Source organism: Gallinula chloropus (genome assembly GCF_964237585.1).
Source record: "Gallinula chloropus genome assembly, chromosome: 5".
Lineage (NCBI taxonomy): Eukaryota > Metazoa > Chordata > Aves > Gruiformes > Rallidae > Gallinula > Gallinula chloropus.
Genome location: NC_140090.1, coordinates 67,540,164 through 67,554,874, shown reverse-complemented (window position 1 = coordinate 67,554,874; position 14,711 = coordinate 67,540,164). Strand labels below are relative to the sequence as shown.

General features: G+C 47.6%; 1 protein-coding gene across 1 annotated transcript in view; it reads left to right on the top strand.

The window, feature by feature from the left end:
• Positions 1 to 9,810: 9,810 nt before the first annotated feature.
• Positions 9,811 to 14,711, top strand: part of BTRC (beta-transducin repeat containing E3 ubiquitin protein ligase) — a gene marked incomplete at its 5' end in the record, with an annotated part of 116,894 nt that continues 111,993 nt past the window's right edge. The window contains one exon of the mRNA XM_084264375.1: positions 9,811 to 9,858. Coding sequence (XP_084120501.1) covers positions 9,811 to 9,858 — 48 coding nt within the window. The remainder of the gene's footprint in view (positions 9,859 to 14,711) is intronic.

Below are 14,711 nucleotides of genomic sequence, written 5' to 3'. Positions count from 1 at the left end.
CACAGTGACATATCGTGCTTCTTGCCCGAATGTAACACACCATCTAATTTACGTCGTGTAGCGAGCGGGAATGAAATGTTCATAAAGAATTGCTGAATCTTGTCACCTTAACTGCGGCCCCGGGCTCTGAGGCATCTGTCAGGGATAGGAGAGCGGAGAAGGAGGCTCCTGCCTTGCAAAGCTGCGACCAGGGCTTTGGGAAAGGGGAGATGGCTGCATTAATCTTCTGGGTCTGTGCAACGGAGATGCAGCGCGTGGGGATGAGGACTCCGGGCTGGAGGAGGGGAGCTGTGCAGCTCCTCGTGTGTGTGTGTTGCACTGAGTGGTGTCAGCAGTAGGGAAGGCGCTGTTAGATCTTCCCCACCCCTAGAATTACAAGCCTGGGATGCATGAGAAGAGACCTGTGGTGGTGTGAAGATAAGGATCAGCATCCCTGGAGATCCATGTGCTCACAGCAGAACACGAGTTCCCGGTGACCATGTTGGTCCCATGTGTAGGCGCATACTGGTCAGCAACTGCAGGTATTTGCCTCTCTTGGGAAGCCCGTGCATGTGTGTGCATCCCTTCTGCTGTGGCTTGGCAGCCTCTTCTCCTCTCCCACCCCCCCAGTGTTTATTTGCAGTTAATTTTCATGTATCCTAATGGCTCAGATCCTGCTAGGGGGGATTGTGCTTGCCTCTTCAGTCAGAAACTTTGCAGAAAAAAATAGCCCTTTCCTGTTGTGTGTGGAGTAATAGCGTCTTGGTGTCCGGAGGGGAGTTGGCAAGGAAACAGAGAAGTTTATTAAGAGCAAGAGATTGAATTCCACCGGGTTTAATTGGAAGTGCTTGAGCGATCAGGGGAGGGAGCACTCCAGTCCAGCCCCTTGCAAACAGAAGTGCTGTCCCCAGGCTCCATGGCCATGGGGCTGGCTAGTCCCAAGGCCACTTCATCCCCTTGTCTGCTGGGGAAGCTACTGGTTTGATTCCTTGGGGTCATCTGTGCACCCCAACCTTGGATTTGTTCTCCATCAGTAGGGAGGATCCCACGTGGGCTTGGGAAATGCTGGGTCAGGAAGGATGCAGCTCTGAAGTGCCTGGGAAAAAGCAGCATTTGGGTCTGTGTTTTACTCTGGAAGCTGGTTTGGGCCACAAGACTCTGTGTCCAGGTGAGACATGGGTCCTGTCTCTCCTGTGCTCACTCAGTTTACTCCCATGAAAGTCTGGGTTTTCTCCTTGGGAAGGGACAGCACAAGTCCATGCTGGGACTTGGCAGCAGCTGGATGGGGGGCAGGTACTTCACTTGCAACTGGGATACATTTTGGGAGAGTAACCAAAATTTGAGAGGATGGCTCTGCTTTTCACACTTTAAAGCAAAATGTGAGTGGACCCATGATTTGATCCCAATCCCCATGCCGTCCTTCAGGGCACAGAAAAATTTTGAAGTCAGATTCCTACAGATAAAACCACCCACCCACCTCAGGATGGGTTGGATGCTGCCCACAGAATGAGTGGCAGCACCACTGTGCTTCCACAGCACCGATGTTCACAGGCACAAGAAGCAACACGGAAATGTACCTTTGGCTGCAAAATCAGCTGAGTGCCAAAAGCCTGAGCCCCTCCTAGAAAAGCCTGTCCTGCAAGACTTTCTCCTGTCCTGCACAGGGTTGAAAGATGCTGCAAATCTTTGCTTATGATGGTAAATGGGGGCTCAGGCTTTTGCTTCACCTTGAATTCAGCTGATAGCTCTGCTGAAAACAAATTCCAAATTAAAGAACAATAAATAATTTATTACTTTATTTACTTTAATTCAAAAAATTGCTTCCCCCCAAATTAAGATATATTGCTTCAAATTAAATGTTTCATTAAATCTGAGATTAAACTTTTGGGGGCTGGGGAAAGGAAGACTTTTTTAATTTGGCTGAAAACTGCCTTTTCCTATTGCTTTAATTGCAAACTCTGGAACAGAAGTGACAGAAATTTTACAGAGTGCAGTTATGCTGGTTTGATCTCTGCTCCCACCCCTCCGAAGATCAGTGGGTTTCTCTTTCAGACTCTCCCACGGCGGCGCACGGCTGCAGAATTTCAGCTGCAAATCCAAAGGAAGCATGTTTCTAATCCAAACCAAACCTTACAGGAATATGCTTTAATCAAAGCACTTTGTGGCTCTTAGGCTTTGCAAAGCCTCGTTTTTCCACAGCATCACTTAATGGGTGAAATTGCCATAGATGTGCTCCAGCTTTCACCTCCGAGATGAAAACTGGGAGTTTCCAAGGAACAACTCTTCCCAGCCTTGTCCTACTTTGTATATAACACACTGTTGCTCTTCTTTTTTATGTACATTTTTTAAACTTCTTGGTTGATACCCTGTGATAGGGATCTTGAAGGTAGGATTTCAGTCTCTAGATGCGGCCTTCACATCTGATGATCATGAGATGTAACCTCCTGTTTCTGCTTGTGGTCTTATCCATGCTGAGCTTTTCTACAGGTTCTCACTAGTACCAATCAGGTACCATGGCCAAGATGCAGAGGTCAGTGGGACAGACACTCTTGCATAAGTAGAAAACTGTAGACTGAAATGAATGAGTTTGCTGGTTCTCTGGGTAGTGGTCTGCTTTGTACTGCATCTAGCCTGACTGAATCTGCTGTGGGGTGGGATCTCTGGCTGCTGCATGTTAGTACCAGGTTTGGTAATTTATCACGGACTGCTGGAGCAGCTTCTGGTTCAGCACACACATCCCTCAGTACACATGCACCTATGCACCAATACAGTCACTGCAGAGCACCTCAGTGCCCTGCATCCTTCAGCAGCAGTGAAAAAGTCTGTGCTGCTCAATTTAGGAACAGCCTGCATAGGCACAATTGCAGGCACAAATAATTGCTAAGGGCTCCTCATTTTTCCCCTTGGACTTTGCAAGTAAATCCAAGCTCCAGGTTGGGGACAAGCAGAACTGTAGATCCTATGAAACAGTGCTTGAGAAATGCTCTTTCCCTTGTCAGAAGCACCCCTGGCAGGCTTTGAATGACAGAAGTGCACACACCAGTTAGTCATGACTGCACCCTTTCCTGGTACCCTCTTCTTCTGTGGCTGCAGGCTCACAGCTGTTTGCATTTTGTCTTTCACTCCTGATGGTATCTGCCCCAGGTTTGCAAAGCTGGAATTGTGGTTGTCTTTCACAGGAGGATTAGAGCAGCAAGAGGAGTGTGTTTGGAATATTGGGTAGTATCTGATGGAGGGAGAAGGCCGCCTGATGCCTGCCTCAGGCTGCTCTGAACCAGGCTGGTGGGAGCCTAGGCAGAAGTAAGGCTGTGTGCTTCATTTCCCTTTGGGTTTAAAGGGTTTCTCGAGAGGGAAAATTCTCCTGTTAGTCATTTTGTTTTCAGAAGATGTTTACCTCTGGGAACCTTTCAAAGGGCTGGGGAAATTTCCTTTTCTGAGTTGTTCTTCAGGCACTGAATGGCAGGGACATGCTCTGTGAGGCAAACAGCACATGGGATATGTGGGTTGGCTTTGCAGACAGGGTCCCAACCTCCTCCCCCGAGCAGGTGAATAATGCTGGAGAAGCAAACTCTAAACCACATGTGTGTCAGCTTCTGGAACTCAGGTCACTCTTGGACTCGTTGGGTCCAGGGCAGAGGGCAATTGCTTTTGGACCTATGAATGGTAATGTCCCTCTGAAACATGGGGAAAGCTATAATTGCTGCAGCAAGAGGGCTTTCGCCAGGCAAACTCTTATGTACTTACTATGTAAGTCAAGAGTATTTACAGGAGATCTTGCTGCCTGTAACTTAAAGCTTTAGCGAAACAAATTGGAATTGCCTTCTGGAGGCCATTGTTATAAATTACAGCCCCAACATCTGTCCACATCTGCAACGTCTAGACATCCCGTCTCGGCTAGGAGAGTGAGTGTGGGGGAGGCAGCGATCGCAGCGGGGAGGGAAAGCGAAGGGCTCACCCCGGGGCTGTGCCGAGCACCCCGGCTCTTGCTGCCACTCTGCCTTCGAGCATGATGCTCAGAGTGGGGTCCAGCCCGGCCAAGGGGGGGCTTGCAGGGGCATCCAAGCCGGAAGGAGCCACATCTGCCTTCTTCCATTGCAGCCTGAGGATTGACACCAGCAACGAATTTGGCCCTTGAAAGCCTTGACTGCCGTTGCCTTATTTATTGCATGTTGGAGGCAGTGAGCGAAGGCAGCGCCTCCAGGCAGCTTGTTCCCGTCTTCCCCGGCCCCTGCGCAGCGCATGCGATAAAGAGGCCGGGCCCGTCAGCTGAACGATTGTATTTTTTTTTACAGTTCCTAGCGCAAACCTTCTCATTTATATGTAAAGTAGCCATTAGTCATAGCTCTGTTCCCTCACACTGCCTGATGTACAATCACATTTTGCAGTGGATGAATCTTTCCACACAGCTGCTCTGCTATGAATAATCCGTTGCTGGGCCCATAAATCAGAAAAAAATCATGCACCTCCTTTGCCTGATCCTTACACAAAGTCATATATTTTACATGAGGACAAGCTAAATATTCATGAGGCTTTAAAAGGCTTTTCTGACTACCAGGTACTTGTTGGGGTTGTTTTTGTTCTGTCGGGTCAGGTTTGGTGGTTTGGGTTTCCTTTCATTCTCCTAAGGAGAAATCTTTCTTCCCTTTGCCACCCTCCAGGCAGCAACGCTGAGCCCCTGGTGATGCTCCTCTGGGGCTCCTGCGTTTGCCAAAGGACTGATGAATTCGTCATCACTACAGTCTCAAGGATGGGCTGACAGAAGATCCTGCAAGCACCAGAAGATGAATCCCAGAAATGTGGGGAAGTGGCCAGGCCTCACTGAGTAAAGAAGCTGCTTTTAGGGGTAAAGAAGCGCTTCCAGATTGGTGCTGGGGGCACTCATCTGGCTGTGAGTTGGTGTTTCTGTGTATGCACAGTCCTGCATGGCAGTCCAAGGCTCAATGCAGGGCCCTCCAGCAAGGTTGTGGGAGAAACTGGGAAGGCTGCTGACAACGGCTATGACCCTGGTTCAAGAATGTTGCTGTCACCCTGATTTCTTGTAATCCATGTTTTAAAGTACTTACAGAGTCTATGGAGGGGACTGGGACCAGGGCTTCAGCATTTTCTTCCTGGAGGTGAAAAGAATCAAGCTGGAGGACCAGTACCATGCAGTGCCAGTGGTAAGATGGGAAATTGGGAAATATGTTCAGGATTCCCAGCTCAGGATCCCTGTGAGGATCCCAAACTCTCAGGATTTGGCTTTCACAAGGCATCCCCCAGCTCCCTCTGCCTGGCCAGAGCCTCCAGTGACAGAGATGACGCTGCGAGCAGGGAGGGCTTTCAGCCCCTGGGAGGGTGAAGAGACCCTGACAGCGTGAAGACATGAAGTTTTTCACCTGGTGTCTGCTGAATTAGCAGCTCCCCATTGCTGAGAGGGACCAGTCATATCCTACTCATCTCCCTGCCCTGCAGTGCAGTTCCCACCCACCCTCACAGGAGTGCTGCGATTTGGCAGATCACAAGAAAAGCCAGTCTGACTTGCCAACAAAGTAGTGTTTATTTTGGATATCCTGATTATAATTTTTCAGCCACTATATCAAGTTAAAACAGCTCACTGTGTTAGCAAACAAGTGTCAGAGGTGGCACAAGGTGAGAGGAGGAGGCATGTGGCTGCCAGACAGGAGAGGGGATGCAGCTCCTCTTTTCAGCAGCACAAGGAATTAATTCAGCTCAACCTGTAATGTCGATCCATAGCCTGCCTGTGCTGGTTTCTCTGCAGACCAGCTTCCCTGGCTATCCTGTCCACATGTACAGCCTTACACATCTCCCTAGTACTGGGTAATGGGCACTGTTCTGCTCCAAGAGAGGGAACATAAGTCATACGGTGAGATCTTGGGCTCTTTTTTTTTTGTGACTGGCAATGCTTCTTTGTCCTAAAAAAGCCCCTTTGCCTGCAGGCTGTGGGGAGCCATCCTGCCCCCAGATGCCCCAGGCCACTGAACACCAAGCGCCTTCAGCTGAAGGTGCCAGAAGCACACTGCTGTCACAGACCAGCTGCAATGAAGAGGCTGAGCTGAACCACTGGGACATTTCTGGGTGCAAGGATCCCTGTCCCCTTCTCATGAGCTTTTACATTGTCAAAGGTTGTCTGTGCGCTCGGCACTGTGTAATGTATCTGCAATAAAGGCAGCTGCAGGACAAAGGGAATAACAAAAGGTTCCTCCACCAGTGCTCCCCCTCTTCTCTCTTCCCTTCCTTTTTGCTGCAACTTGGAAAGAATGAAGTCAAGGGACTGCCAAAGCAGGGGAAAACAAGGCCAAGCACACACAGATGGCGAGCTCACAAATTTAATTTAAAATCATCCTTTATTATTCAAAATATTAAAATTCAGACAATAATGCCCAAAGGAACTGCACTGATTAAAGCTCCCTAATGTTTCATGGCCAAGTCTTGCTGCTTCCTCCAAGGGTCACTGGGACAAGAAGTGAAACCCCTCTGGAGCAGAGAGAGGGGTAGGGCTGTACCTGCTGTAGATCGCTTAACCAACCAGTTACTTACTGACCCAATCAGCTTCACTTAAAGCAAAGCACCAGCTGTTCCTTACCCAATTAATGATTGCCACAGCAAATTAACATGGCGTTACACCAGGCGTGGATGTGGTCCGCAGAGTCCAGAATGCACAGAGCAATATGCTATTGCAAAAATAATCACAGTAATATCTTTACTGTTAGGTAGCATCCTTCATCTGGAAGGATGGTGAGGTCCCTGTGTGCTGTATGGCTTGCTTCATGCAACACGCTCTGCAGTGAGGGTGTGGAGGGCAGCAAGGGGGGATATGATTGCTGTTTGAAGGGGAAAGTAAGAGGAGCTGGTCAGGGCAGTTCTGCTGTGGAGGGACAGCACTGGCCACATGTCTGGCTCTTGGTTCTTGCAAACCAAACAAATCATTATTTAATGGGTTGTAAATCTGCTGAACTCAAAGCGTGCCTTTCCTCTGCCTGATATGGCACAGACCTCTCCCCTCTCTTCCTGCTGTGTGATGTGACACCTGATGGCACAGAGCTGCAGCAGGGATCTGGTGGGTGTCACAGCTTGGTGTGCTGACCATTCTCCTGCTCTGGGCTGCCATGGTCATGGCAAACTGGTGGGCACTGAGCCATCCATCTAGCAGTAGTGAGCCTCTCATGGTGGGAAGATGCCACAAAGCTGGGCTGCAGATACAGGAATACAGGAGAGGTTCATGTGCTGAGGTGTTACCTCCATGCCAAGTGCTGCCTCCACGGAGTCCTTCCTCAGTCTCTCTGTGCTTGGTGGAGACTCTCGGCTTGTCCCTCTGCAGTCACCCTGCATCGTGTGGTCCCAGTGGCAGTATAGCAGAATAATTGAGCTGCTCTCTTCTTCCACCAAGGTTAAGTCCAGCACCTAAGCACTCATTAGTTTTGGCTCCACTTTGTTCATGCTTTTTATGACCCAGAGATGTTAATCCCCTATAAATTACAGCCCAGACAGATTGATCAGCCTAGAGGGCTTTGGGACGGTGGTGTCTAGTGCTGAAGCATTACCCTTTTCAATTTTCCTACAATTAGGCTAGCATCAGATATTATTGACAAATAAACCGTGCAATCAAAGCCTTGAGCCCGTCACGCTGCTACGAAGAGGATCCATTTACATCCCAGTGAACTACACGATGCCTGGAGGGAGGAGACACAGGAGAGCCATGGCCCAGCACCATCAGCCCCTGGTTGCCTGCAGTACTGTTACAGGAGCCGTCCCTTTGTAATTACAGGACTCCCTCATTATAATTACTGTTATTTATGTAATTGTGGTAAGTGTTTTCAGTGCTGTCAGCAGTCTGGAAAACGCCTGGCCCCATTGTAGCCAAGCATTTCAGGTGTTTCACTGCAAAGAGTCTGGGCTTAAAGCATGATGACCAAGAGCGTGGCTGGACCTGTCCAAGAACAGCAGCCCACGTCCTGGTGACCTGAACGCTTTCTCTGGAAGGTTATCCCTGCCTCCTCCTCTCAAGTCACTGCTCTGGGAGTGTAGCTTAAATCAGCATCACACCCTGCATGGGCTGACATTCCCCGTCACCTCTGCTGGGTCACTGACTGGAGGACACACTCTTGGCACTGTGTCATGAGGCACCACCCGACTCATATGTCCTTGCAAGAAATCCAGTAATGGGCATATTCCCTGCATCATTTTCACTCTTGATTATCTTGTTTGAAAATCCAGAGGAGATGGGGTATTTAGAGGAAACCAGGGAAGAGTTTGGCACACAGGAGAGCTGGTTTCATACCTGCAAATTGAAGCTTCAGTTTATAGGTCAAACACAGGAACAAAAAGAACAGGGTTTAGGTTGCATGTCAGCAAGCAAGCCTGATGTTTGTGGCTGGCTCCTTTGCATCTGAATAGGAGGAAGTTCAGGATAACTTGCTTAAGACAGAGTCAAATATATATAAATGCAGCAAGAAAAAGAATCTGAATGCTTTACTGGATGACAAACTGCGTTGGAATCAGTGTGTGATTTTCTCTATAGAGAAAGGAAAAACTTATTGGGATCTTATAATTAGTACTAAACACACAGGAGGTAATCCCTCTTTTCAGCTCCACGTGAGGTGGCTTCAGCTTTTGGGCACACCATAAAAAATGTAGGAAAATTGGAAAGACCTTAGACAAAATTAACAGAACCGAGAAGGATTAGAAGTGATGTCTGCCAAAGAGTGAGCTGGACTTGTTTGGTGTTCAAGAGAGAAGATTAAAGAGCAGGATATGGTAAATACCCTCCAGTCCATGTGCAGCTGCTGTTGAAAGGCTGCTGATCAGTTCTGGGTTTTTTTTTTTTGTTTGTTTGCTGCTCGGTACAGCAAGGAGGACTTGGCCCAGTTTTCAGGGAAAATTGACTTAGCATCGTTATTAGGAAAAAAAATAAAAGGTAGGTGTGTAAGGGCAGCGAAGCACCGCAGGAGGCTGGTGCTGTGAGGAGTTGTCTTTATGGGACCAATTTGAACAAACATCCCTCAAGGCTGATGTCAGGCTGCTTGACCCATCCCAGTCAAGCAAGTTTCCCTGTTTCATACCCACTGCCAAGGAGTGGGAATGGCCCCTCTGGACCACCTTTTTCCAGGTACAAAAGTCGCCAGGTATTTTTGGTACTCGTTCTGCGCATGCAGGGAGGGGTATGCCTGCATGTGGGATTGATTTTAGGTAACAACTGACTTGAAAATCGACAGTGCAGGAGCATGGAGTGCACCCGCAGCAAAACAAGGGAGCAGCCCAGCTCTTGCAGCCGCGGTGGGCCATGGGTGAGGCGACCTGAGAGGGGAACCTGCTGCCAGCCCCCCTGCACCCGCCATTAGCTATGCGTGAGACGCTAGTGGAAGAGAGCGCAGGGCTATGAGTGGGGGTCCAGCCTTCCACCTCACCAGGGAAGGTCTGGGGGCTGGACATGGCCCCACATGGCCCCTACAGAGACGGTTGCACCGCGTGCCCAGCGCCGAGCAGAGACCCCGCCTCCCCAGTTACACCGCCTCAGCCCCACACTACTACAACTCCCATCGGCCCCCTCTCCCTTGGAAGGCGCATGCGCCAGCCGGCTCCCGGCGTGCCCCCTGCCCCGCGGCCTTGCGGGCTTTGTAGTTCTAGCTCGCGGCTCGGGCCCTTGCCGGCAGCGCGGCCCGGGACTCCGTTTCCCGTGGGCCTGCGGGGGGCGCATGCGCTGTGCGGGCAGCGGGGCGAGGTGGAGGGGGGGACGCGGGACAGCGCAGGTTCCTGTCTGCGCTGGCTGCGGCCTGGCATTGAGAGGAGGGGCGACCCCGGCCCCGGGCCCGGAGGCGGCGGCGGCGCAGGACTATGGACCCGGCCGAAGCCGTGCTGCAGGAAAAGGCCCTCAAGTTCATGGTGAGGGGCCGCGGCGGTTGTTGGCAGAAGCGGGGGTGGGCACCTGTGTGTGTGTGTGTGTGTATGTGGAGGGGCAGCCGGGGGGAGGGGCGAGGGATGAGGAGGGGCTGTGGAGGAAGCACAGGGCGGGGGGGGGGAGGGTGGGAGATGGGGGGGACTGGGGAAGGGGACCCCCGGGGGAAGGCCGGGCCTCTCGGGCGTGCTGGGCCGGGGGGCGCCGGGCTGCGGGGGAGGGTGGTGGCTTGTCCTGCGGCGGGGGTTGGGGGAGGCAGTGAGCGGGGCCCCAGAGGCGCCGTGGGGTGCGGGGAGGGGGCTGCCTGCCGGGGAGGGCCGCGTGTCGGGAGCGGGGCCCCTAGATCCATGGAAAAGTATCATTGTGCTGAAGGGGAGGGGGGAGGGGGGGGGGGGGGTGTGCAGGTGCCACCCGGGAGCGGGAGAAGTTGAACTCGAGCGAGGCAGGAGCTGGCAGAGGGGCCCATGGGCACCGGAAGGGGTTGCGCATTAAATTCTTGGGTTTTTCTCTCTATTTCTGCCCCTTAGACTGTCCTTCCGTACTGCACACCATCTCTCTGCAATTTTATTTTGTTTTTCCTTTGCATTCTGCCCTGAGAGCTGTAAATACTGATGCTTCAATCTATCACCTGCTGCTGCGGCAGCACATCGCTGATAGGGATTGTGGAGAGCACTTGCATTGTTTAGGTTTGGTCTTAGGAATTGGCCTTTGGTATGGAAAACAGCCTTGGGGGGGGGGTACTTGCATCCAAGATGCTCTTCAAATGTTTACTTAGATTTGGGACATGATGTACTTAAACTGTAGTTTCATTCTCTCTTCATTTGTTGATATTTTGAAGTGTTTTGGCTAGAAATGTAGGATTTAGGAATGAAAACCAACGGATGCCAACTGAATTGAATGTAAATTTCGGGTGCCCAAAACTGTTCTTTCCCCAAGGATATCATTTAAACGACTGGCAATGCTTGCTAAAAGTTTGTTTTGGCTTAGTGCTTCCAGTGGCACAGAATTAAATCTTAAGCTCATCAAGAAGGAGCAATTTTATTAAACCTTCAGAACATATGCCCAAAATGAAATTGAGGAAGTGCTAGTTGCAAATTCTAGTTTTTAATTGAGCTTCAAAACACTTGTTTGGCTTCTGGTTTTAATCTTGTAGAGCTTGTTTCTCTTGAGACTTTTTGACCCTTTTGCTGGCAGTCTCTAAGTTTGTCAGACTTGCAGAGTCTCTGCTCAGTGAACTGGGAGAATGCTATGGATACTTAAATAGGCAAGGTAGCAATTAGTAATAATAAACCACTCTCTTTGGTGTGTGATTGGCCAAAGGAGTGTCCCAGATCCTGTTGCTCTTGTGTCTGGGCAAGCTGGGTAATTACAACCTGCCTCTGGATAGTCAGTTTCATATCCTGAAAAGTTTCTGCTGAAAGGTTTTTGCCTTCTGCCAGACAGCATTGGGAACGTGCTACCCTGACTTCTCACCTGCTGCTTTTTTCACCCCCTATGCTCAGATTCCCATCCAGGGGCTTAGTCCAGGCCTTTGAGATCTTCAGTAAGACTGGGCCTGGGACTGGAGGGGATCCCTGTCCATCTCGCAGCTGGCTGTGCACCACTAAAACAATAAAGCTCCCTGACACTAGATAGACTAGATAGCATGAGAGCGAGCTGCTCTTTGGAGGATAGGATATGCATCTGTTAAGAGCACCAGATAAAGGGAGGAACTATCAAGATCAGGCTGCATTGAGAACTAAAAGCTAAACCCAAGTTCCTCAGTGTTTTATTAAAATGTCTCTTAATAGCCAAATGCTTGTAAAAAAACTGCAGTGAAAGATGTGGTGTCCATCTGCCCCCTCTGAACTTTTTAGGGTATTTTTGTTTACAGGTTGAGAAAAGCTTTTCTTTAACACGTGTGCTTTAGTGCACGTCTTGCTAGAACGGGGCTCTTGCTTTAATTACACTGGCAAAGTTTTTGTCAGGCTTGGTGGGGTCTTTTGGTGTCTGTGGAGGTGTGGCACAGGTAGGTGGCTTTGATACATGAAGTACCAGTTGCAAGCAGCAGCATGGCCCTCCTGGGGAACCTCTGGTTTCTGCCTTTGAGCAGTGCTTAGGTGCTGTGGTAATGGCCTTGGTGCAGTTATCTACACAGAGGTAGTAGATCAGCTCGTGCATCCTCTCAACTAATGCTGAATCATTCACAGTGTGTTATCTTGTTCATCCAAGTGTGGGATACGCTTCATGTGCATCTCCTCCCTTATTAGGTGGCTCGCAGTTTGGGTTGAGGTGGGAAGCTTTCAGGGAAAATCCATAATTAATAGCAAAGCCCAAGGTAAATATTCAGGTATCTTTTGGAGGCATGAGACCTGTTACCTCTCTAGCTTTTGGTGGGTTTGTTTTTGATGCGGATCTGTGGTAGGTTTCGTTTCGCATTGAAAAGCAGCCCTGTAGGTGGTAGTAATTTTGTGCTTCTCTAGAAAATAATACTTTTTCCACTTAAAAATGTCAGTACCTTTATTTTTTTTTGCATTGACTTCGAGCAGCTCTCTTGAGTCACAAAGTAACAGGGAAGACAGACCTAGTAATTTGTTTTGTATTTTAATGTGTAACTAATAGAAAAATGTCATGTGGAGATTTCATCCAATGCTAATATTTTGAATGAAATTATCTTGCTGTAAAGGATCTATATTTGATGCTTTGAAAGACAAACTGGACTATTTTTTTCCCTTCACTTATTTTTTCCCCCTATGTACTCATGGGTACGCAGCTCCTTGATGGGAGTAAAGGAAGGCCACCTTCTTGCTGGTTGGTGTTGGCTTGATTACTTGCCAATGAAAGAATATTGCATTTAGCTTATATCTGCTACCAGTTTCCTAGTTATCTATGGTCAATTACAATATGTATGATCTAACCCTCCAAGGTTTAAGTAATTTAACTTCATTTGCCTTTTTATCTTTACATTTTAAGAAGGCCTCATTTATTTTTGAGCAACACTGAACAACTGTTCACTCTGGGAAGGCTGTTTTTGCTGGTGAACAAGTGTTTTTTATTGTGTTTTCTACATGTCGTCATTCAAAGTTGGGTTTTTTGGTTGGTTTATTGGGGAGTTTTGTTTGTGGTTTTGTTTTAAATGAAAGCTGATTCATAGATTTAATATATGATCTTATAAATTATATAGGCCAATGTTCTGCAGCTGCATTAAGGCTTTTACCAGAGTGGAACCTGTCTCAGTTCACCTCAGCCCCTTTTCTTGTTTCTACTGTACTACAAACAGAACTGCACTCTTCATAGCCTGCAGTAAGAGAGTGATGCACAAGCTAAAAGGGGAGGTGAACATGCCCATTAGCTTAAAAAAACCCAACCCTGCAAAAACCTCATCCAAAGCCCCTTGTTTTTCAGAGCTCTGTTTATATGCCTTCAAGAACATGGGATTTCTGTTGTCATAACCGTTTACAAAAGTACTAGAAATGAGGTGCTCAATAAGTAATTTTCATATTTGAATAAAGTGTTTAAAACTGTAGATACAATATTTAAAGTATGAGTGCAATAGCCTCAACTGAGACTTTGATTAAATGTCATATAAAGTAAACTACATATGCCTGCATAGAATAGTAGATATTTTTTCAAAGTAGCTTCAAATGGTTCTGTTAAGTGTACGAATGTTCTGATGATTATCTTTTTAATTAAAATGAGAAATCTTTGTTTAAAGTGGCATTCTTTTTTACGGCCTGTTACAGTCTCTGTAACAATCATTTCTTAAGTCTGAACGTTTTTAATTCCAGGAATCCATTTATATACAACTATGTTTAGACTTAATTAAGGAATGATTCTTACAAAGCTTGTAAATAGCCAGGAAAAAAGGGACAGAAAATAAAACTGACATTCACACTTAACAGAATGATTGTTACAAGGTATGTAATATGCTATAAAAATACAATAAAGCCCTTTTTATAAGAGTTCATATTTTTTGTTCCTCATTTTGAAAGGTATTTAAGAAAAATATCAAAGCTCTATGAAGCAACATCTGTTTTCTTGAATGGACTAGTGACGACTTCAGTTGTGTTTAATTAGCAGTGCTTGGAGCTGTACCTGACCAGTTTGGGATCCTCTCTAGGATGGTTTGGGAGGCAATAGCTTTATATTTAATGAAGTTTCACTTTCTCAGATTTTCTGAATGAATCAATTTGCAGTACCTCATTTAATTTCCTGGCTTGTGAATAGCAAGATGTTGGTACTGAGATTCTTCATCAGCGCCTCTTCTGTTTTGCCTCAAAATTAGTTTTCCTTTTCTTTCTGGGTAATGTGATTTTAGGAGGTCCTGATGGCCCTCCAGTTTCACAAGATAACCAAGACCTTTTGGTTGTCTTTTAAGATGAATCTGCATGGGTTTGAGTTTTTCTTGCTGTTTATCTCTTGCTTTGGTTTGGTTTTTTTTTTTTTTTTTTTTTTTAATGAAAGAAAACCTCGAGTTCCTTGGTTTTTATATTCTCATGTTTGTAGGAGCTTCCAGAAAACTGGCAGGTCATGTAGTAAGGAGTAAGTGTAATTGGAGGCTGAAGGGTAATAGACTTGGAATATCTTTTCCCTCCACCCCCCTCTATTTGTCCGTATGTCATATGTGGAACAGATGGACAAAAGCCAGTAGTTTAAAAGAGGTTCTGTTGCACTGAACTTGTATGATTTATGGTGTCAGTGGACTGGGATTAAGACCTAGGACTTGTTAGCTATTATTCTGTGCATTGAGAACCTTATAGTCATCCTGATAACATATTTGTGTCGTAGTTGTTGTGGCAGAGAATCCGGGGTATCCAAAGCAAGGGTGGCATGAAAGCAATGAAAATGTTTTTGTAAAACA